A 24,040-nucleotide genomic window follows, 5' to 3' on the forward strand; every position below is an offset into this window, starting at 1 on the left:
TTCCCTTTCTTGGCAAGTTCCTGCCTACCCTTCATGCTTTAGCTCAAGGGTGACCTCCACGAAACACAGTCTGGCAGTATTTCCTCTAGCACCACGTGTATGTGTTTTATTGCCCGAATTACACTTTATTGCAATTGTTCACAAGTTTATCCTTCTTATTAGGTTACAAACTTCTTCAGGACAGTGTCTGTCTAGTCATCTGTGTATCAAAGATCTAGGATACTTCTTGGCACACTGTAGATGCTCAGTAGCTATCTGTTGACTGAATGAACGAATGAACATGACCTGATGTCTGTGAGGCTCTGATGATCAGCAGAAGAATCCTTCTAAAACAACTGCAATAAAGAGTGTGCAGTATTCCAGCCCTGAGTTACCCAAAGGTGGTTTAGAAAACAAAGAGACACCAGCTATCTTGAAATAATTTTTAATGTTTTAAAATTTAACTAGTGCACACAATACATGTTTTAGCAGAAGAAGAATGAAAATGTGTGTATGGTGTTTAATAAAATTGACATTACAAAACAAGACCATGTTAAGAAAATTCTCAAAAGTAAAAGTAAACATTTCAGTAAAAACCAAGTAAACAACACGCTAAGGGATAGGATTTTAAAATCCTAATAAATGTAGTTGCCTAAATCCAGACTTCAGACATTGAGATTTACTTTGTCACTTTAAAAAAAAAAAAAAAAAAGGCAGAATGCCCTTCATTTTAAATGCATTTTTAAAAAATGTTTGCATATTGTTTTCCTGCTGGCAACTCAGTATAATCAAGTATATAAGAATACCAGACGGATTCCAATCTGATAATAAAAAAGTGTATCACCTGGTCTTCTGGTTAAATATACAGTTCACCTCAGAAAGCAACAAAAAGTTATGCTACACATTACATTTCTATGTCACACCCTCCCTGCTGTCCAGGCCCCAAAGTGAACACAGTTGAAAACTACTTCAACGTAAGAGAAAATGAAAACAAAAATCTACAGCACCTTTTGGTTTCTAAGCATAGGAAACAGGCAGAATGGAAATACAGGAAGAGGGAAACAATGGGTGAGACCAATGATGTGCTCTTCAGTAAAATTCCATTTATACACAGCTGCTCAAATGGACAGAATGGCTGATTTATGTATTGGTCACATGAGAAAAAAAAAACTGACTTTCAAAATTTCCTCGAATTCTGGCAGATCCCTCCAAAATGTAAAGACCGGAGATAATTTACTCACACAATCATTTCCTAGAACTTTATCAAATAATTAGGTAGCACCATAATGGTGAAGGTCGTGGTGAGGAAGAGAGGAAGAAAGGAGCATTATTTTTTCCTTCCTACCCACTCTTCTCCATCAAATTACTAAGGTTCAATGAGTCCTCAGAAAACCAAACAATCAAAATGCATTTCATGCAAATAAAGCACTTTCCAGACTGAGTCCGTCCAAAAGGTAGTGCTTCACTTAACATTTCAGAAGAAGTATGCAATTCCACGACAGTATGCAGATTTCTCTAGAATCCTGACAACGAGTGCCAGCTTGGCAAAGTTTAATTAAATGCATAAGAGTGGCAAATGATGATGATACTTAGAAGAGCATCTTGGTCACAGCAGGTAAGAATTTAATCAGCACAGAAGGTGTTTGCTAGCACATTATATGGTTAAAAATTCCAGAGTTCAACTGTTTCTTTTTCAGACATGAATTTCACTGAGAATGGGGATCTTGTTTTATCAATTTTTCTCCTTACAAGTAAAACAATTCAAACCACTCCTGCCTTATGTAAAAATATTAAAATCTTATATAAACCTTATCAGGCCTGAGAAATGCAGGGACATTCACGAAGAGATGTGTGCAAAAACTGTTTCCCTCAGAGAGCAGGATAAGTGAGAAGAATCCACCCTCTAGAATAAAATTTTAGCAGGGGTTTGTTTCTATTTTCACTAAATGAACAAGGGAGGTTTTATCTAAAATTTGTATGTAGCTTTAAAATGTATTTAATACACTGAAATTCTAAACAAATACTGACAATTGGTATCACAAAGTGTGATTTGGTATATTTGTAGAATTTGAGGACTTATACTACGTAAGCTCCTATTACACATTAATAAAATTTAATTGTACATTTAAAATACGATTATCCCTTACTTCACATCATTTATTCAGAACATCAATCCCCTTGGTTATGTTCACAACTTTCAACCCCTTAAGAAGCTGTACCAAAGTTAAAAAAAAAATCATTAGATTTGATGTGAAATACAACTCCTTACAGGTTGAATGAATAAGCCAGATATATATGCTTAAGAAAACATTTACAAGTATTATATAGGTAATATAATTAATTACAAATTGCTTGCTGTTCATTAAAAACATCTCTTTTGGACTTGTAGATAGTGCACAAACAGGGTCATTATGACGTGCATGTCTTTGCAATGCTAATATTACTGGATTATACAGATTCGGGCTAACGCTGTGCCACACACAGGACTGAGGACATGCCGCATCTGAAATGCCATTGATGGAAACAGACTGGGTACCTAAGTGCTGGGCTTCCAATCTTTTATCCAATGTCAGTTCCTCTTTAGTTAGTAGATGATGAAGCTTCCGCCTTCCCCGTGGCTTCCTCACTAAAGAGCAGCTTTCGAAGTATATTTGCATAAAATGGTCCATACACTTGTTTGTTGAGATTCACAATGCTTGCATATTGCGAGCCTAGCACCTCTAGCTCCTGCTGAACGACAGTGAGGCCTCCTGGCACGGCAGGCATGCATTTTTGAGGGTTTGGCAGACAAAGTAGGCTTTTCATGTATAGCTGGATTCGTTTTTCTGGGGAAAAAGAAGGCATCTTTATCTGTCCCATTATTAAAGCACGTGATTTTGAAAAATGAGAACAGTAATTGTGGTATGTGGATTGCGGCAACATTCTCAGTTCTTGACCTCTCCCTATATTCGTGCCCTTTCCAAAGCAGCCTTGCAGCTCTTCCCATCAAAGACTGGAGTCTGTTTCCCCATGCCTTGGAGCAGGGATGGCCTTACGACTTGCTTTGGCCAATGCAGAATGTGGCAGAAGTGCTGGTATGTGACTTCCGTGCTCAAGAGGCATTGTTTGAACCCACTCTCTCTGCCTACCACCACCATGTAAACAAGCCTGGGCTTGATGAGGGACCATGTTGAGGGAAGCCCAGTTGTTCCATCTTAGGCCATCCTAGACCAACCTGTAGCCAACCAACTCCCAAGCACCTGAGAGAGCCCAGGCAAGATCAGCAGAGCTACCCACCCAAGCCACAGCTGACCACAAATGCACGCGTGCGTCCAGCAAGATCAAAAGAACTACCCAGTTGCCCCACAGACTTGTAAGCAATGACAGATGGAGTTTTGGGGTAATTTGTTATGCAGTAATAGCTAGCTAACAAAACATGCATAGCATTTTCAGGGTGGGGTGGGGAATCTTTTACAAAAACTCAACGTCCATAATTTTAGTTATGTATCCTAAAGCTGAGTTGGTAAACTGGCACTGCCAGTTTGGTCCACGTAGTGTTTTTTAAAAATAGAAGTCATTTAAAACGAGGGGATTTCACATAGAAAATCAAAGTTTTGGTTCTTCTTGAAAAATCTACAGATCTGGCAAACTTGGGGGCCCAAACTGCCACATGGCAAGGGTGAGCACACATCCGAGTTTTCACAGGACAGTTAAAGTTGACACCTGCTGTCCTGGCATAATTAAAAAGAGCACTCTCAAAAGTGTCCTGGGGTGGAAAACAAATTATATGATCACCCCCCATGTGGGCAACAATCTGGAGTCACTAAGGAAGGGCCACCCCACTGGCACTGCCCCTTCTCCATTCTTCCTGCTTCAGTGCCTCAGTGTATCTGCATTTGAGACGACTTCACAAAAGCACGCAAATGCATAAATAAGTGAAGCTGCAGTGGTATTGGACAAATGGTACTGGACAAGCCTGACATGCCCCAGCCCATGCTGCTCCAAGGATGTTCTCTGGCTTTGGAAACAGAAATCTCACAAATAAGGAAGTTTACTAAGGAAAATACACTCCATCGAATACAGATAACTATATTGCTGAAACTTATCTCTAAACACTTCTCCCAAAAATCACACGTTTCAGCCGGACCTGACCTAGAACTCAAAGTCCCCAGTGTCCCATGTCCATATCTTAGCCCAAATTGTTTCCTCTTACTAGAATGCCTTTCCACCTCACCTCATCTCTGCACAAGTCGAGAGCATACTTCAATGCTAAAGTCACCTCCTTTCTGTGGCTTTTCCTAGCAACTGTTACACTATCACCCCATATTACTGTTACTTGAGAATTTATCTCTCCCTTCTTAGACAGTGGGCTTTCTAAGGGTCAGGGCTATTTTTTTGTCTTATAATATCCCTGGTCTGGCATGTGGCAGGCACGTCATAAATGCTGCTTGAATTAAAGTGAGATTGGAATGAAAAAGGTCTATAAAGATAAACCCGAAACTGAAAGCAATGGGAGCCAGAGAGGAATGGGGGCTGGAGAAGGCAGTCAAAGATGACTTGGGCCTTATCCATAATTTGTCAACAAGAGGAAATTATTCATGGATGTATCACTTGTATAATTGAAAATTACTTTTTAAAAATGTAGGTGGCTATTAGCATGCAAATAATTTATACAGCAGGTAATCCATAAATCATTTTTACATGGTTTTGGTATATATTTGAAAAAAAAATCATTTGAAGGAAAACTCCCTCTCTAATTACCTTTTTTAATGGCTAAGAACACAGTGGGAGTTTTAATTCCATTGTAGACAAATAGCACATCAAGTAAGAACAAAAGAAGGCAGACTGTGGGTACCGTGAACTACAGGGGAGGAAAGGCAGGGGTAAATTGGAGCCCTTCTTCTGTCCCAGGGATCCCTCTAAGTGCTTAATGTATTCCAGCTCCTCTGCAGGCAGAGAATTAAGAGGAAACTGTCTGCTAAATTCCCCGTTAGGAAGCTGGGTCTATTTTCATCACAGATACGGTCCAAACACTTTTCACAAGGCTGTTTAAAGAATGAAACTTTTTCAAAACTGTTATTATGCTGACAAGTGGTTCTATCTCCTCTGTGGATGAGTCACAGTTTTTAGGCCAAGACTAAGGTGACAGAAGCGTCTGTCCATTTAGGAGCAGCCAAATGGAGCCCCTGCCAAAGACGTGCCCTTGGCTTCCAGAGCCCAGGGAGGGACGCTCAAGTGAGTCATTCACGTTGCTAGGCAACAATACTTTGAATGAGGTTACAAAATACTTCCAGTTTGCAAAAGAACAGGAAACTTGGACTGGGGAGAGCTGGGTGGAAAAAAGTTGCTTGACTGGATTTTAAGAGGCCACCTCGGGGTGGGGCATCTCCTGGACCCCAGCTTCCCTCTCCCTTGACATTGCAAGTACTTCCCTGATCTAAAGCAAGGGCATGGAGGACACCCAATGCTCTGGCCACGCTGCCAATGAGCAGCAGGGCTCCAGCTTTGACTGTAGTGCCCATTAGAGCAGTTAAGAATATGAGTCACTCTCCCCACCCCACCCCACCCTCTCTCTCTCTTACACTTCTTCCTCTTCCTCTTTCTCTTTCTCTTTCTCTGCTATGTGAGGACACAACAAGAAAGCAACCATCTGCCAGCCAAGAAGAGAGCTCTCACCAGAGCCCAACCACGCTGGCACCTTGACCCCAGACTTCCAGCCTCTAGAACTGTAAGAAAATAAATTTCTTCTGTTAAAAAAAAAAAAAAAAGAATATGAGTCAGAGAGGCTCAGGAAGAAGCCATACTCTGCAACCTGCTAGTTATGTGACCTCAGGTGAGTTACTTAACTGCTCTAAGTCTCCATGCATTCACCCATTCCACAGATATTTATTAAAGGTCATCTCTGGGCCCAGCATGGTATGGGGAAATAGCAGTGAGCAAATATGCACCCCGTCCTCGTGAGGCCTGTGCACTAGTGGGGGGGGTCTCTTGGTACGTGGCAGACTGCAGACAGCCTGCCCCTCTTTCTCCGGGGAACACCGTCTCCCTGTTGTTAGCGTTCAGCTGGAGACTACGGGCCATGAGATGCATGTCAGCAGTGAAGGTTACGCAGGGAAGGGCTCAGCCACAGGCAGCTGCGGTTATGCTGTGTGTGTTACTGTTTTCACCCGTCACCCCTCAGCAGCCCACATGCTACACACCAGATGGCTCTCTTCTTGGGGGTGGGGTTGAAGCCTAGAGCTATTAAGTGGCCTGGGTGGCCTAGATGGCCAGCATCCCGTGTCCCCAGGGATAAGAATGAGAGAAACTATTTAAGAGCCTCAACTAAATAATAGCAAGTACTTGTATTCTTAGGGAAGTCAGTGCTGTACTTTGAAAACTTGCAGATTAGTCCTGGAATGTTAGTATATTCGAATGCCACACTCTTTCCTCTGTCTGGTCCATTCCTCACCCTCTGCAGTAGACACTTGCTTTGTGTCCCACATCACCCTCTTCCCTTCTTAAGGCCACAGCACTCTGATCTTGTTTGGGGGAAAACAATCTCTTCCCTAGTTTCAGACCAGGTGTTCACCAGGAATTGAACACGTCTCAAGTTTAAGTTTCTTCCCTTCTGGCCACCATGAATGAGTCAACAATGGGACATGACCACCGTCTGGAGTCAATGAGACTCAATTCTGGGGTCACTGTCTGAGCTAAGAGGGGAGGGAAACTGACTCCTTTTTTTTTTTTTTTGGCTTGACTTAAACACAGAAAGATGTAGGCTGGAGCTGAAGTCATCTTGCTGTGTTGGGAAGAGACCCTCCATGGAGACAGCCAGCCCAGAGGAAGGCAGTGCTGAGGGACCAAAGTGGGGAAACCAGCACCCAGGACATAGTTTAATCTCTGATTAAGCTGTACCAGCAGCCAATCCCACCCTGCTGTTTTCTGTTATATGAGCAAATACGTTCCCTTTTTGCTTAAGCCACTTTAGAAGCTTAGGTTCTCTGTCACAAGTAATAGAAAAAGTCCTAACTGATACATTCTCCCCAACTCACCAATACAACTTGACCTTAAGATATTCATTTTCTTAGCAATCAAGTACAAAAAAAAGTCTACCCACTATGCCTCTCAGTTGCAGGGTCTTTTTAACTCTTTGTCTCTCTAAGCCTGACCACCATAGGGGCCTCAGCTCACACAGGTTTGCTTCCAGCAGAGCCCGTGTCTGCTTTCTGGGAACACACTGCCAGCTGGTTTGGATTGCTCTGTTGATCTAGGAATTTAACATTACTGGCAGCATGATGTTATTTTCTTCATAGAAACCTATCAGCTGGGTAGTAAGGCAGGAGGCTCTGAAACATCCTCCCACTCTGCTACCTATACACACAGAAGCAGCAATGAGTCCCAGACCTTTGAAAATATTAATGCTTTCTTCATATTTTCAATATTTATTCACTCACCAAAAGAAGCAGGTAATCTGTTTAAGACTAAAATTTGACTGACACTTAACATTAGCCAAAACCAGCATGGCAAAGCAAATTGGAATTGAAGCAGAAACCAATAAAAACATGAAGACTCACCAATCAAGGACCAGATAGGATTGTCCTCCTCTTCGATGCTTGAGAACTGACCTACAAGATTAGCTTGAACCTCAGCATTTAGAGCAGGTAAACCTCTCTCCATCAGGGTCTTGTTTACCTCAACACAAGTCTGAACACCGATAGAATTTAGGACTTCCTTCAAGTTAAAGGTCCTACAAAACATGAAACAAAAATCCCATCAGGGATAGTTTTTATTTAGCAGGATTTTTGTTGTTGTTGTTGTTTTAAAAATATACCAACTTATTTCAAATGTCTACCAATTTTTCCCTATACAGACAATAATTACCTCTATTAGAATGAGCTTAGAAAATAGTAACTCCTCCCAACCATCCTCTATATGTAGCAGATTTGCAAATGCTTAAAACCACTCAATTCTGTGGGTAATGTTTAAATAGGAAAGCACAGGGGCTTCCCTGGTGGCGCAGTGGTTGAGAATCCGCCTGCCGATGCAGGGGACACGGGTTCGTGCCCTGGACCGGGAAGATCCCACGTGCCCCGGAGCAGCTGGGCCCGTGAGCCATGCCCGCTGGGCCTGAGCGTCCTAAGCCTGTGCTCCTTAACGGAAGAGGCCACAGCAGTGAGAGGCCCGTGTACCACAAAAAAAAAAAAAAAAAAAAAACATAAATAGGAAAGCACAGACAGAAAAATGTGGTCCCTGAAAATAAGTCTGCAACCCCATCTTCAGGCAGGGCTATCAGAAAAGGAAAGAGTAGGTTCTTTAAAAAGTAACCTATTTACTTCTTAAAATAAACCCTCTGGTCTGAGTGGATTCATTCATAGATTTTTTTTTTAATGTGCTTGGAAAATGAGGTACAATCAATTCCTTTATCCATGCCTGAGCAGTAAATCTCTAACACCAATCAAAAACAAGAAATGAAGATATTCAGAAGCCAATACCATGAAGACAAGTTACCTAAAACTCTTGACCTATCATGATGAAAGGTAAGAAACTCCTTCACATTGTTACTTTCAAGTAACTGATCAGTAATACCAAATATATACAGTCCAGAAAACTGTAAAAAGTAGTTAGTGGTGGGTTATTTAACAGGTAAGGAAAAAGGTGTAATTAGAAACAGCATTTGTTGGATCCGCACTATTGGGGAATGATGATGGAAAATTGCTGCTCACTAGTCAGAAAGGGTCTTTAAGACAACTTTGTGCAAAATGGGAATTAAAGGATAAGAGATGGGGGGATGGGGTGGGGGGAATTAGACAAAACAATAATATAATCAGATAGGCAAAACAACTATAAAGAAGATGACTTAACAACTAAGTAGTTATTAAAAGCTAACGTTTATCAAGCACTTACTATGTGCCAGACACCTGCCCTAAGTGCTTCACACAGTCATCTTAAGTTTCCATTAACCCTAAGGTAGGTACAATTATTCCCTTTTTACAAATGAGGAGGTGAGACTCAGAGTGATTCAGGATCTTATTCAATGGTACATAACAAGTCAGTAGCATAGCTAGGATTTAAACCCTGGTTTGCCTGACCCCAAAGCCTGTCCTCTTAGTAACCATTTTGCTGTGTGCTTTATATTAATACTTAAGCAGTACTGGGGGTTCACTAAAGGCTTAATAAATTAGAATTCCTGGAAAATAATGGTTACCCAGTGTGGGAAAATGCTAAAATAAAATCTATTGCAAAACCAGAGCCAGAGCAGATTTCTTTTTATTATAGGTCTTGGGTCCTGGAACGTGAAATAAAGGAGCCTGGCAAGTTAGCACCAGGATCAGTAGAAAGGGCAGGGCCTTGACATAGGCCAGAGTTCAGGCCTTGGCTTGTCCTTTTCTTGGTGTGCAACCCAAGGCAAATCCTATTCTCTCTCTGAGCTTCAGGTCAAAATGAGAACTCTGGATGCTATAACCACTTGGGCTTCTTTGGGCTTTTAACATTCTAGGATTTTATCAAGTCATTTATGTGCTCTCTAAGTAATGGGCAGGAGGATGGGAGGCTGGGTGTATCTCCCTTCAAAGAGAGGAATAAAGTCCCTGAAAACACCTGAAAGGGGAACCAGCAAGAGGAGCTGACCCATATGAGACCCATGGAAACATCTGGCCATTGGCTAAGACTAGGAATTTTCTAACGTGGACAGGATTCCCAATAGGATGATCTAAATGCAAAATTGAAATGGGATTCTAGTATTCAATGAAGGTTTGATACTGGGAAATGAATTTGGCAAAAACAAAACTTTCACTGGACTTGCAGAGCATCTCTGAAGGACAGAGATGTCACCACTCTGAAGATTTCACAGAGGCTGGGTCAGTGAAGCTGGTAAACATTTCATGGCAGAAAACCTATGGAGTTGGAACAACTGAATCGGAAAGCCTCTTTGATAGGGTGTTCTAAACACTGAGCATGGTGGATTTCTGGGTTTTGTTGGTTTTTTCCACAACACTGTCAAAGAAGAGCTTTTGCACACACCCATCCTAAGCCGAAACACTATACTCACCCTGGCACTTGTTATGGAAAAGACCTCTCCTTTCCTATGATGGGACATCTAAGCCTTCAGTGATATTAAAAGAAATTCTAAAAGAAGAAGGTGTGAGCTAAGCTTTTCAAAAGCACAGTCCTGAATATCACATCCAGATGTCAAGGTTATTTACATTCTCTGAAACACATGCAGACCCTGAATACAAGGCAAAGCAGATAAAAATGCTTGGAACTTACTCTTTGTTCATGCCTTCAAGTAGAACAGCTGAAATCTTTTTTACCCTGATTGCAAGCTCAGGTAGGCCTTCTGTCATAGCACCCACCATGTTGTTGGTGATTAGGGACAGGCAGGCAATCATTTTCAGTTGATTCAGCTTTTCTGTCAGTTCCTGAAGACGTGCTCCATCTGTCATGAGTGTCTAACATGTTTATTTAAAATGTAAAAATAGTAAGGGAAGCTCAATACCATGAACTTGTAAAATAAGCAATGTTACATCCAAACTCCCATTTTTATCTGATTTCAGTAAAGTCATTAAATCACATGCAACACAGACAGACCAGCTGATTCACAGTTTGAACTTAAGAATTAGAATACTGGAAAACTTGAGTGAAGGAAAAAAAAAATCACTCACCTCTGGTAATTCTTTTTTCTGGTAATCCCACTGTAACAATTTCAAATAACTATTATTTAGCACCAATGTAGGGCTCAGGCTTGGCTTGGAGCTGTTTTTGGCCCCGGGAGTTAAAGCAGTCTCAGAAAGAGAAAGTAATTCTTCATGCACAGATTCTTTTATCCATTCTGTAGTTTGATCAAGAGCACCTGCAAGTACAAAGGCCACATATTTGTCCTCCAGCTGATGGATTCCTTCATTTGTGCGTTCTACATGACAGATGTCAGGTTAGGTGCTGGGCATGAATGACAAAACAGCCATGGCCCTCAAGGAGCTGAGCTTAAGAGTCCAGATGGGCAGACAGACCTGTAGGCTCACAATTACAGCAGAATACAGTGAATACTAGAAGACACAGAGGAGTGGAGGGAGGAGAGGCTGTCCAGGACAGGCTGTAAGAGGAACTCCATAAGTGACACTTCAGGATACAAGGCAAACAGAGGAAAGAGCTGTCACGCCAGGGTAGGAGAATAGCCCACACAAAGACCCGGAATAGTGAGAAAATATGGTAATTTGGATGCTACAAGCAAATCTGTACTGCTGGTCTATAAAGAACTAGGCGGGAGAGAGAGTGGCAGCAGATGGCATCAGATGGATAGACAGGCCAGCTCACACATGACCTTGAGTCTTGTGCAGAGAAGGTATTTAGATTAAAGGCATTGATGATTAATTAAACATTTTTGGGTTCCAGACCCCTCCTCGGAGTGTCTGAATAGAGCTATGCCTTTCCCAGCATGCTGGTGTGCACACTTTATTTTACTTCAGACCCAGTTCTAAGGTTTCCCCCTAGAAATAAATTGCTTTTTATACCACATTTCTTATAAAATTATGTATTTGGTAGAATTTATAAGGTGGAGATTGCTTAAAAATGCAGACTGAACACAGGTGCAGATTTTTTAAAAAGACCCAGAGAACAAAATAAATAGTCACCCTGGAAACAGGGGTAATTTATGAGCAGCTCAGTTTGCCACAGTTAAGCAACACCACCTCCAGAATTTCACAACTTTGTTTCTCCTCAGTTGGCAAATGTTGTTCTTGGTTTTCCCAGCTCTGTTTATAAAGATATAAAAGACTTGCAGTCTTTTATTTAAAAGGTACCCAACAGACAGAAACAGTGGAAACCATCATGGATATAATTACAATATGGCAGTAATAAGCATTTATGCTGCAAGCTTAATCATTTACAGCTGACAGATTTTTTTTTTTTTTAAACATCTTTATTGGGGTATAATTGCTTTACACAGCTGACAGATTTAAAAGCCCATTTCTTTATCTCAAACAAAAGCAACAGTGTAGCAGAGGTTCTCAATCCTGGCTGATTGTAGAATCACCTGGGGAACTTTAAAAAGAAAGAAATGTGATCTTGGGCACTGGCTCTTGGAGATTTTGATTTAATCAGTGTGAGATGGGGCTCAGGCATCTGTGTTTAAACACCCTAGGTGATTCTAATATGTAGCCAGAATTGAGTACAACTGGTAAAGCAGAAAGAGCATGAGTTTAGGGGGAAACATGGGCTTTTCTCTAAGGAATCCCCTGAGATTTCACCCCCACAAGCTAGTACACTGACTGTTCTATGTGGCTCCAAAATCGAGGTCAACCCTATGAGGCACTGGTACCCCGTGGTTTTTCATATGGAAAAGAGCCTCTCCATTCATTTCTTCAATGACAACTGAGCACCTACTATACACCAGATACTATACCAAGTGCAGAGAATTCACAGGTGAGTAAACACAGTCCCTATACTCAAAAACCTCCTTATCTACCAGGAGAGAGAAACAGAACAATAGGCAATGGTTTTACAGGTGCATTTACCTAAGAATTTCTCAGGGGCAGTGGAGGCCCAAGAGCACTTCCCCACCAATATATGTTCCTGTTTCCTGCCAGGAAGTCTTGGACTAACCCCGCCGAAATTATCTCTGGTTCTCTCAGTCCATATCCTGCCAGTCCTCAGTGGTCCAGCCTCTTCCTGTGGGAAGCCTTTCTTTTTTTTTTTTTTTGCGGTACGCGGGCCTATCACCGTTGTGGCCTCTCCCGTCGCGGAGCACAGGCTCCGGACGCGCAGGCTCAGTGGCCATGGCTCACGGGCCCAGCCGCTCCGCGGCATGTGGGATCCGCCCAGACCGGGGCAAGAACCCGTGTTCCCTGCATAGGCAGGCGGGCTCCCAACCACTGCCACCAGTGAAGCCCGGGAAGCCTTTCTTGATTGTATGGACCCATCCTTATCACTGCCTTCTTTTTGTTTTTTATATTAATTTATTTATTATTTTTGGCTGCGTTGGGTCTTCGTTGCTGCGCGCGGGCTTTCTCTAGTTGGGGCGGGCGGGGGCTACTCTTCGTTGCGGTGCCCTGGCTTCTCATTGCAGTGGCTTCTCTTGTTGCGGAGCACGGGCTCCAGGTACACGGGCTTCAGTAGTTGTGGCGCATGGGCTTAGATGCTCCGCGGCATGTGGGATCTTCCTGGACCAGGGCTTGAACCCATGTCCCCTGCACTGGCAGGCGGGTTCTTAACCACTGCGCCACCAGGGAAGTCCTATCACTGCCTTCTTGAGGCACATCTGCCTTTGAATTTTTGATCTGGCTGTCATTTCTCTTAAATAGCTGACCTGAAAAACAGCTTCTCTATTTACTAAAAATAAGTTATTAAATAGTTCATGTGCCTTTAATATTACTATTGATATGAAAATGAGACTCCTTGAGAGTCCAAGCCTATGACGTTTATTTTTTATATAGTTTTCCCTTGACTTAGCTCACAGCACAACCTGATAGGTGTGTGAGATATCTGGCCTTGTCTTGGCAGACCCCTTTGCGTTGGAAACTAATCAAACGTTTTTCCAGTGGTACTTGTCACTTAGTAGGTTCTCAAAAAACCTCTGCTCTCTATACCTGGCATGAGAGACCCGGTAGGTTTCCTATTTAATTCACCATCTCTGGAGGTAACCATGGGCTTAAGTACTGACTCAAATAGTCTCCTTTAGACTGACAAATTGATTTGGTCCTATATGCCTGCAGATATATTTCCCTTCAACTGTCATGCAGTAAAATGTTTACTAATATACACTGTGCATGCAAATCAAACGAGAAGACACAGGGTGTTTTAACTCCTTCAGAAAGCAGAGGAGGGAACACTTCCTAATTTATCTTATGAGGGCAGCTTTGCTCTGACACCAAAACCAAGCAATGGCATTATAAGAAAAGAAAATTACAGGGGGACATCTTTCATAAATACAGATGTAAAAATCCTTAAGGAAGCATTAGAAAGGCAATAAGATAAAGATAATATACCGGGGCCAAGTGACTGGATAAACATCTCAGGATTGCAAGCTTGGTTTAACACTAGAAAAAAAATCAGTCACTCTAATTCGCCACATTAACACAATCAAGGAGAAGAAAAATATGACCAATTGAGTAAATGCAGAAAAAGCATGGGAACAAATTTAATATGTGACCTATTTAGATAAAAATTCTCAACAGGGCTTCCCTGGTGGCACAGTGGTTGAGAGTCCACCTGCCGATGCAGGGGACACGGGTTCGTGCCCCGGTCCGGGAAGATCCCACATGCCGCGGAGCGGCTAGGCCCATGAGCCATGGCCGCTGAGCCTGTGCGTCCGGAGCCTGTGCTCCACAACGGGAGAGGCCACAACAGTGAGAGGCCCGCGTACCACAAAAAAAAAAAAAAAAACTCAACAAACTAGAAATAGAAGAAAACTTCCTTAACCCCAAAAAATGACATCTATGAGAAGATGCGGCTAACATCATATTTAATGCTCAAATAATAAACATTCTTCTGCTAGAAAAGCAAGGATGCCCTTTCTCATGACTTCTATTCAACATCTGATGGGAGGTCCCAGTCAGTGCAATAAGATAATCCAAAGAAATAAAAGGCAACATGATTGTATATACTATAGAAAAACCTAAGGAATACTCCAAAAAGCTATTAGAATTAATAAGTTAATTTAGCAAGGTCTCAGGATGCAAAGTCGATCCTCAAAAATCAATTATATTTCTATATGCTAGAAAACAAAAAGTTTTATAAAATAGCATTTATAACACCAGAAGAACATAAAATGAGATTAAATTTAACAAAATAGGAGCTTCCCTGGTGGCGCAGTGGCTGCCTGCCAATGCAGGGGACACAGGTTTGATCCCCGGTCTGGGAAGATCCCATATGCCGTGGAGCAACTAAGCCCACGTGCCACAACTACTGAGCCTGTGCTCTAGAGCCCGCGAGCCACAACTACTGAGCCCACATGCCACAACTACTGAAGTCCGTGCACCTAGAGCCCGTGCTCTGCACGCAACAAGAGAAGCCACTGCAATAAGAAGCCTGCGCACCACAACGAAGAGTAGCCCCCACTCACTGCAACTATAGAAACCCCGCGCGCAGCAATGAAGATCCAATGCAGCCAAAAATAAATTTAAAAAAATTATAAGACCAGTACACCAAAACTAAAACAATATTGCTGAAATAAATTAAAGATTTAAGTAGAGATACTGAGTTCACATATCAGTAGACTCAACATTACTAAGATGTCAGTTCAACATAATTCCAATCACCATCCCAGCTGGCTTTTTTGCAGAACGAGATAAACTAATTAAAAAATGCATATGGAAATTCAAAGGACCTAAAATAGGCAAAACAATTCTGAAAAAGAATTAAGTTGGAAGCTAACACTATCTGACTTCAAGACTTAGCCTCAGTAACCAGGATAGTGTTGTATCAGCTAAGAGTAGAAATATAGATCAATGGAAAAGACTAGAGAGTCTAATAAAAAGGAATGAAGTACTGATATGTGCTACAACATGGGTAAATCTTTAAAAAACAATACTAAGTGGAAGAAACCAGACACAAAAAGCTACATATTATATGAATCCATTTATATGAAATGTCCTGAACCGTCAAATCCATAGAGACAGAAAGTAGAACTGTGGTTGTCAAGGGCTAAGGGAAGGGAGGAATGAGGAGATACTGCTAATGAGCTTGGGGTTTATTCTGGAAGCATGAAAATCTTATGGAATTAAATACTGGTGATGGTTGCATAACCTTGTGAAAATACTAAAAAACACTGAATTATACACATTTAAAATTTAATTTTATGGTATGTAAATTATATCTCAATTTAAAAAAAGAATAAAGAGTTCAGAAATAGAATCACAAATGTATGGTCAATTGATTTTCAACAAAAATGCCAAAGCAATTCAAAGGAGAAAAGATAGTCTTTTTCAACAAATAGTTCTAGAATTAGATATATGAATGGAAAATTTTGAACCTTGGAATATACTGCCTTGAAATGATTCATAAGCCTAAAAGTCTAAAACTTCTAGAACATACAAAAAAAATTTTCATGACCTTAGGATATACAAAGATTTTGTGAACAATTCACTAAATGCACAAACCATAGAAGAAAATTTTATTATTTGCACTTCATCAAAATAAAAAACAACTTCTTTTCAAAGGATAGGGTTAAGAGAATGAAAAATGCAAGCCACAGATGGGAAGAAAGTTTCACAACACAAAAATATGACAAGGGACTTGCTTCCACAATATATAAAGAGCTCTTCAAATCAATAATAAGACAACCCAATTTAAAAATGGGCAAAAGATCTGAACAGACACTTCACGTAAGAAGATAAATAAATGGCCATTTAGCATATAAAAAGATGCTAAACATCATTAGTCATCAGGGAAATGTATATTAAAACCACATGAGATACTTTCACATTCTCTATAAATATATATAGGGTAAAATTTAAAAGACTGATAATACCTAGTGTTGGTGAAAATGTAAAGCAGTTGGAACTCTCATACACTGATGGTGAGTATAAAATGGCACAACTACATTGGAAAATAATTGGCCGTTTTTTCTAAAATTAACCATATATTTACCATATGACTCAGCCATTCCACTCCTAGGTGTTTATCCAAGAAAATGAAAACACATGCCCACACAAAGACTGGTACACAAATGTTCACAGAAGCTTTATTCATAGTAGCCTAAAACCAGAAACAACACAGATGTCCATCAACAGGTAAATGGATAAATGAGGTATGTAATCATATAGGATTACAATATAATAGGATAACTTTCAATAATATAAACTATGGATACTCACAACAACATGGATGAATAGCAAAAACCTTATGTTGAGTGACAGAAGCTAGACAGAAAAGTGAACACACAGTATGATTCCATTTAATATGACGTTCTAAAAGAAGCAAAACTAATCTACATTGATAAAAATTACATCAGTTTTACCTCGATGGGGGGAGGTTGGTTGCAAGGGGCCTGAGGATTCTTTTTGGAGTGACAGAAATGCTTTATTTCTTGTTTCTAGTGGTGGTTACATGGGCATATTCTTTAGTCAAAACTGACAGAACTATACACTTAAGAGTTGGCGTGTTTTTATTCTATGTATTGAATGCTTCAATAAAGTTTTTTTAAAAAGATATGGGTTATGGGTTGGCCAACTAAGTCACTGAGTCTAAGGCAAAAACCTAGCAAACAACCTATGTGATAAAGTCACATAAAGCTTTATCAACACAAAACACACATGTAAATATTTATATTACGTAAAAGCCATTGATCGTGCTATTTAGTGCTTCAGAGGATTCAGTCCAGGGAATGCTCTGTGAACTCTGCCAGTTTGGCATGAATGAGTTTAGTATTTGAGCTTTCTGAGATGAATGCATCAAGGGTATCCCTGTATCGATTCATCAAGGAATACAATTCCCATCTCTACCGACTTCTAATATGGTACCTAAGCATGAAATCTGAGTGACCCTTAAAAAGGCAATGACTCTACATCCTGGACTTGGGGGATGGCCAGGCTAGCTCTTGGTCTGTACAATCCTGAACAGGCACCATTCAATAAACTAGGAGAATGGTGCAGAATACATGGATGGGAGTCCCTGATGTTGTCCAAAACTTTAGATGGCCTCTATTTTCAATATTCTGGAAAATATTCAGAGCAAATACCCCAATTTTCAGTTAGAAGAATGTAGTTCTCTTATCCATGACATCCACTCTTTTATGCCTAGCAACACCTCACCTTCCCTTTTTTTGGTACTGATTTTGAGAAATCATTTTCCCTCACTCCATGCTTTCTTTTTGTGAACATCAATTAGAGGTCCCATGACTAGGCAACCTCCCTGAACAGGGGTTGGCCTCGCTGAGTCATATGCCCATCAGACTCCTTCCTAGGACTCTGAATGATGACCACAGCGTTCAAGGATGGCCCATGTTGAAGTGCACATTAACCATCTGAGGACAGAGCTCGGAACTTTCCCTTGTTTCTTCCTCCCCAGATTCCTGATGCCCTCCCGGTTTCTGGCCTTGCGCAGACTCAGGTATTTTCGCTTTTCTGTAAACTGCATGACTCCTTCCATTCACTTCCTTTTCTGCTAAATCAGCCAGTTAGTTTCTGTTGCCTGCGATATACCCCAGCTGATATAACACCAAATTTAAAAATCCAAAGAAAGGAGCCAAAGCAGCAGCTTGGTCTACTCCTGACTTGGCCATGAGAGACCTGGCTTCCAGTCCCAGCTCCGCTACTTCTCAGCTGTGTGGCTCTGTCTTTGGGCAGGTCGTTGCTAAGCATCAGCTTGCTCGTCTCTAAAATGTTTCATAAATATTTCCTGAATGCCTTGGGTGCCAGGCAAAGACAATCATAATGCAGTTTTATATATTTCTGAAAAACATTTATGTCCCATAAGGATTTCTGAACCACATGAAATGAAGTTCCTGAGAACATTTTATCAGATATAAGAGATTATCTAAATAAATAAAACCTTTTCTTTCTGAAAAACTACTTATGGCCCAGCCCCCCAGGGGTAATGTGCCATTCTTTCTACAGGTAATTTAGTTGTTGGATCTAATGTGGTTACTTTGTTGACATTTAATACATTCACCCAATCACTGCCTAAGGCTTTCTTGGGTATATTTTAATAGGGCAATTATATAAAATCTCTCTGTCGGCAAAATACAATTTTGGGGGGAGTCAATTAAGAAACCCAGAGTACTTCTCTGTATTAACTTTCTGGATAATTATTTTATAAAAATCATGTACACACAAAAATCCAACACTTTTGTCCTTCTGTGCAATACTGTAAGACTCTTATTTTGATACTAGGGCACAGTGGCCAACTTTTGGCAGAGTGACTTGACGATATAATTAATAGTTGACATACACTCTGCTTCCTGGACTCTTGATTTCTCTGGGAACATATTTAGATCTGGGCAACAATGACCTACTTGCACAGCTGGATTTATTCTATTCTTAAATCTCTGGAAATATCCAAGTCAATGTGAAAGGTGCAAATGAAATATAAGTCACTAAGCCTGGGTTTTAAGGAGAGAAACAAATCATTTGAGATGAATGAAACTGTAGTTCAACCCTACAGTAAGGAATTTGTTCAAGATTACAGGCTATCTTGAATCAAGACATGAAGACATTTGCACACATGTGTACATACACATATACAGGGACACAAATGGAACCAACCAATGAATCTCAGGAAAATGCTGCTAAGAATGTGGTTATCATAGTTCAGGTTTCAGATCCAGGTTCTATGTAGGGTTCTATGTCCCATAATCCCTCTCTGCCTTTGAAGCCAAAACAATATAGCTCTGAAGTCATAGAATTTTTGTTGTAGAAGGATCCTTAGAAGTCATCTAGTCATATCTGTCACTTGACGCTAGAGCTCTCTCTGCAAATCCCCCCAAGATAGTCGATATATTGTCTGGAGAGAGTCAGTTTTGCATAGTGGTTGAATGCACACGCTTTGGGGCAGAGACACAGCTGGGTTATCCAGGCTTTACCACTTACTAGCAGTCACCTAGGGTAAATACCTTAACCTCAGTTTCTTCTTTTATAAACAGTAGGTGATAACAGTACCAGCCTCATAGGGTGACGTGTGAAGCCTGAATGAGCTAATAAACGTATGGTGTTTGGCACACAGTAAGGACTTGGCACACAGTAAGTGCTCAAACAAAATGTTAGCTAGCATGGGCTACTATCAGTAATAGAGAGGCCCATACCAAAGTTAAAACAGCAGCTCCAGCTGCTAGGAAGGCCAAAATTGGCTGTCTGCTGCTTCCTTCCCATGGGTCCTAGTCTGCCCTACAGAGCTTAACCAAAGCCCTGAATCACTATTGACAGGGAAGGCAGTGCTCATGGCCCACCTGAGTCTCCCTGTTATCAAGCAGAATGGGCCCAGCTTCACTGATTGCTCCTCCTGTCACCCTCCATGGCCCATGCCCTCCTCCCTGGACAGGCTTGAGCCCCTTTTAAAGTGGCATCTGTTTGGCTTTGTTTACATGAGGCTATCATATTGACCATCTTGACAGAAAAGCTCAGTCCACGAGGGGTAGGGTGGGGTGGGTGCATCACCTAACCCAGCCTTAGGCTGTGGTTAACCGAAGCCCAGAGGCTGCTGTCAAGGGTTTGCCAATGAGGGAACCAGCTAACCAGCCTCTTGCCAGCTGTCCAACATCTGGCATCTCAGCTTCCTCACCTGTGAAACAAAGGGAATAACAGTACCTCTCTCACTGAGTAATTGTGGGGATTCAATGAGGTAACACTTCCTTTACTCCCATTCTTTCTTGACATCTCTTCCAGTCCAGTTTTAACGCCCACTAGTCCACTGAAACTGCTCCCATCACAGTTACCAAGGATCCTCACACGGTCATATCCAATGGTCAAGCCTTGGCCTTCATCTTTCTTGACCATTTAGCAGCACTTGTCGCAGCTGACAGTGTTTTCCTTCTTCAAACACTTTCTTCGCTTGTCTTACAGGACACCACCCTCTCCTGGCTGTCTTCACCTCTCTGGCTACCCTTTCACAGTCTCTGTTGCTGGATCCTTTTCCTCTTCTCAAGCTCTAGATGCTCTAGAGGTCCCAGGTCAGGCCCATTCAGTATCTACACTCACTCCCTAGGTAACCTCATCCAGTGTAATACTGTGGATAAGAGCATGGAGTGGATAAGAGCGTGGAGTCAAACTGCTTGGGGTGAGTCCCAGCTCTGTAATTCACAGGTTGTGTTGTGGAGGGAAGTGATTTAACCTCTCTATGCCTCAGTTTCCACATCCATAAAATGGGGAGTAATTTCCTCAAGTTTTGGTAAAGATTAAATCAGTTAAAACAGATAAGGTGTTTAGAATGTGGTAAGCATTCTATACATGTTAGCTACTATCCAGTTCCATGGCTTTATCCACTATAAAGATATTGATGATGCCCAGATGTATATCCCCAGTGCCCATCATTCCTCTGAACTCTAGTCTCATATCTAAATACCTCCTGGCATCTTCATGTTGATGTCAAACAAGATCTCAAAGTTCACACGTCTAAAACTGAATGCTGACTCCATACCATCTCCCACCTTTCCCTGGCCTCTCCCATCTCTCTAACAGGCATCACTCTTCACCCAGTTGCTTAGAGTCACCCTCAACTCTCTTTTATCTCTCATCCAACTTTCAGCAAAACTTGTTACTCCATTTTCAAAATACAACCAGAACCTGACCTCTTCTCATTACTTCCACCACTATAACCTGGACCAGTCCACCATCTGCGATACCACCTAACTGGTACCCGTTTCCCTTCTTGCTCCTGTACAATCTGTTCTCTACCCAGGAGCCAGCGTATACCTAAAACATCAACATCAGATGTTGCTCCCCTGCTCAAATGCTCCAGTGACTTCCCATCACACTTGGAATGAAACCTAAATTACTCTCATTTCCTAACAAGGCTCTTTGTGACCTGCCTTTGCGTACCTCTTGGCCTCATCTGCTACCACTCTCTCCTGCCTACTCCACGCCAGCCACACAGTCTGCCTTGTGTTTGTCCAATTTCACAAGCAAGTTCCTGCTGCAGGGCCTTTGTATGTGCAGTTCTCTCTACTTGGAATGTTATTCTCTCACATCTTCCTATGACCCTTCCTCATTCCTTTAATTCCTCATTCCTTCCTCATTCAAATAGTTACTTATTAGAGAGGCCTTCCCAGTCCACCGCATCTAAAGAAACACCCCCTACCCTCATTCCTGTCCCGTTACTATCTGTCCCTTTATCCTATTTTTCTTCATAGCACTTAATAACACATCTGACAATACATGTTTTTTGTTTGTCACGCCTACTAGAAGGTCAGCTCCTTGGGGGCAGCAGCTTTATTCTGTTTTGTTCTATCCATAGCACGCAAGGTGTGTCTGGGACACAGGAGGTGCTTAATAAATGTTTGTTTGTTTTTTAAATGTATGAAGGGCTTCCCTGGTGCAGCAATGGTTAAGAATCTGCCTGCCAGTGCAGGGGACATGGGTTCGAGCCCTGGTCCGGGAAGATCCCACATGCCGCAGAGCAACTAAGCCCGTGCACCACAACTACTGAGCCTGCATGCCACAACTACTGAAGCCCGTGCACCTAGTGCCCATGCTCCGCAACAAGAGAAGCCACCGCAGTGAGAAGCCCGTGCACCACAACGAAGACCCAATGCAGCCAAAAATAAATAAATTAAAAAAAAAAAAAAAGTGACTAGTGCTTAGCACAGTTCCTGGGTCAGAGTCAATAGCTATAAGTTTATGATGTCAATTTTAGAAGTTAAAAAAATGTTGAACAGAAATGCCAAAAGTCTTTAGTGTTACTATTTAAGATGTCAAAAATAAAAATATCATATTTTCACCCAATTTCAATATATATACACACTTATATTGTACTTACTCGGAGTTTCTTCTAAAATTTCTTGGAACTTGGTTCTCTCATAATCTACCAACTGGCGTTGGAGATGTGGTCTCAGACTCCTAATTGTAAAATTGACCATGTCCATTTTCATGAGATCCAGGACATGAAATATTTGTCTAAAAATTTTAGAGTTAAAATAGTTAGAGAGGTGATTAAGAAATCAATCTGAAATTCATTAACTATTACTAATTTTACAGGCTGGAAAATATAAACATCCACGAAACGGTTTTAAAATTCCAATCACTTTGACAAGGTCACTTTTTACAAAAGGCATTATACATGCATTCCAAATGTATTCTTCTAGAGATCTCAAGAGTATTTGCTTTAGCAAATACACCTCCAGCTGATCCATTACATTCAGCCATAAACTGATAGACACTAAGAAGCATAAACAATGAGTCTTAACAATGAGACAAAAAAGATTCAAGAAGGAATTTTCATTTGAAATTTTATGGAGTCTGAACATAGTGTACATTGTTTCTGTTCCTAAGGAAAGAAGAAAAAGAAAAGGAAAGAAAGGACAGGGCAGTAAAGCACAGGGGGAAAAACACTGCATTTTAGAGTTAGGCAGCCCTGTATTCAACTGCAGCTTTACAACTGACCAGCTCTGTGGCCAGGAACAAGTTACTCAATCTCTCTGAGCCTTAGTTTCTTCATCTGTGAAAGAAAGGGACAAGATCAACCTTGGAGGGATGTTGTGAGAGTCAATGAGATAGTGAACACAAAATGCAGGGGAGAGTGACAACCAGTAGGTGCTCAGTACACGAGGAAGACGAACACCACAGAAAATCCTTCAAAGCAAGGATTCTACAACTGGAGAATCTCAATCTGCCAGAGCTGAGTGCAACTCTAAGGATACTTACAGCCTATTTTACAGATGGGGAAAGTGTGACTTTGAGAGGTTGTCAACTTTCCCAGAGTCATAAAGTAACCCATTATATGCAAACCAGCTTCCTTTCCCCTTCCCTTTCCTATACTATTACGTGAAACTTAGTTCTCAATGTGGCTGTATTCTCAAAAAAAGGAGAATTCCCCTCAATGGCAAAAAGTACTGCAGACTCCTCTCTCCTCTGGGATCACAAAGAAATTACTGTCTACACAGCCAGATTAGAGTCTTACGATCTTACTGTACACATCACTTCCTGAGGGAAGCTGTAGCAGAGATAGCTAGATGACCACCAAAGGTCCATGTTGCCTTCCTGCAGTGTGGATTTGTGGCTGGGAAATGTGTTCCCAGATAGCAGCCACGTTTCCCAGGCCACATTCAATGTAGGTGGTACCATGGGACTAGGTATGGTCAATGTAATGCATTGCTTCTGGGCCTAGGTGGTTAAACACTGGATATGCCTTCCTCATGATCTCTTTCCCATTCACCAGCTAAATGTAAAGGACTCCAAGGAGCTGGGCGAGGGTGGAGCCAAGGAGAGAAGGAGGCTGGGTCCCTGAATGACACATGGAAGGCTGCCTGACCAAGAATCCCTGACTCGGACTCTGACATGAGTGAGAAACAAACGTTTACTGGTTAAATCACTGAGAACTCAGGGTTTACATGTCATAGCAGCTAGCAATACCCTAACTAATGAAGAAGCCTTCCTGGATCCTTAACTAGGTTAGGTCCCCCTGCTGGAGGCTCCATTAATCCCCTCTACTTCCCTTTTCACAGCACTTATCACAACTG

At 41.5% G+C, this 24,040-nt stretch overlaps 1 protein-coding gene across 1 annotated transcript in view; it reads right to left on the reverse strand.

Annotated features, from left to right (window-relative positions):
- Positions 1-408: 408 nt before the first annotated feature.
- Positions 409-24,040, reverse strand: part of TCP11L2 (t-complex 11 like 2) — a 41,878-nt gene continuing 18,246 nt past the window's right edge. Inside the window, exons 6-10 of the mRNA XM_065887585.1 lie at positions 22,342-22,478; positions 10,602-10,789; positions 10,207-10,388; positions 7,515-7,687; positions 409-2,804 (exon numbers count right to left, since the gene is read on the reverse strand). Coding sequence (XP_065743657.1) covers positions 2,560-2,804; positions 7,515-7,687; positions 10,207-10,388; positions 10,602-10,789; positions 22,342-22,478 — 925 coding nt within the window. The 3' untranslated portion in view covers positions 409-2,559. The remainder of the gene's footprint in view (positions 2,805-7,514; positions 7,688-10,206; positions 10,389-10,601; positions 10,790-22,341; positions 22,479-24,040) is intronic.

Source organism: Phocoena phocoena, chromosome 11, assembly GCF_963924675.1.
Source record: "Phocoena phocoena chromosome 11, mPhoPho1.1, whole genome shotgun sequence".
Classification (NCBI taxonomy): Eukaryota; Metazoa; Chordata; class Mammalia; order Artiodactyla; family Phocoenidae; genus Phocoena; species Phocoena phocoena.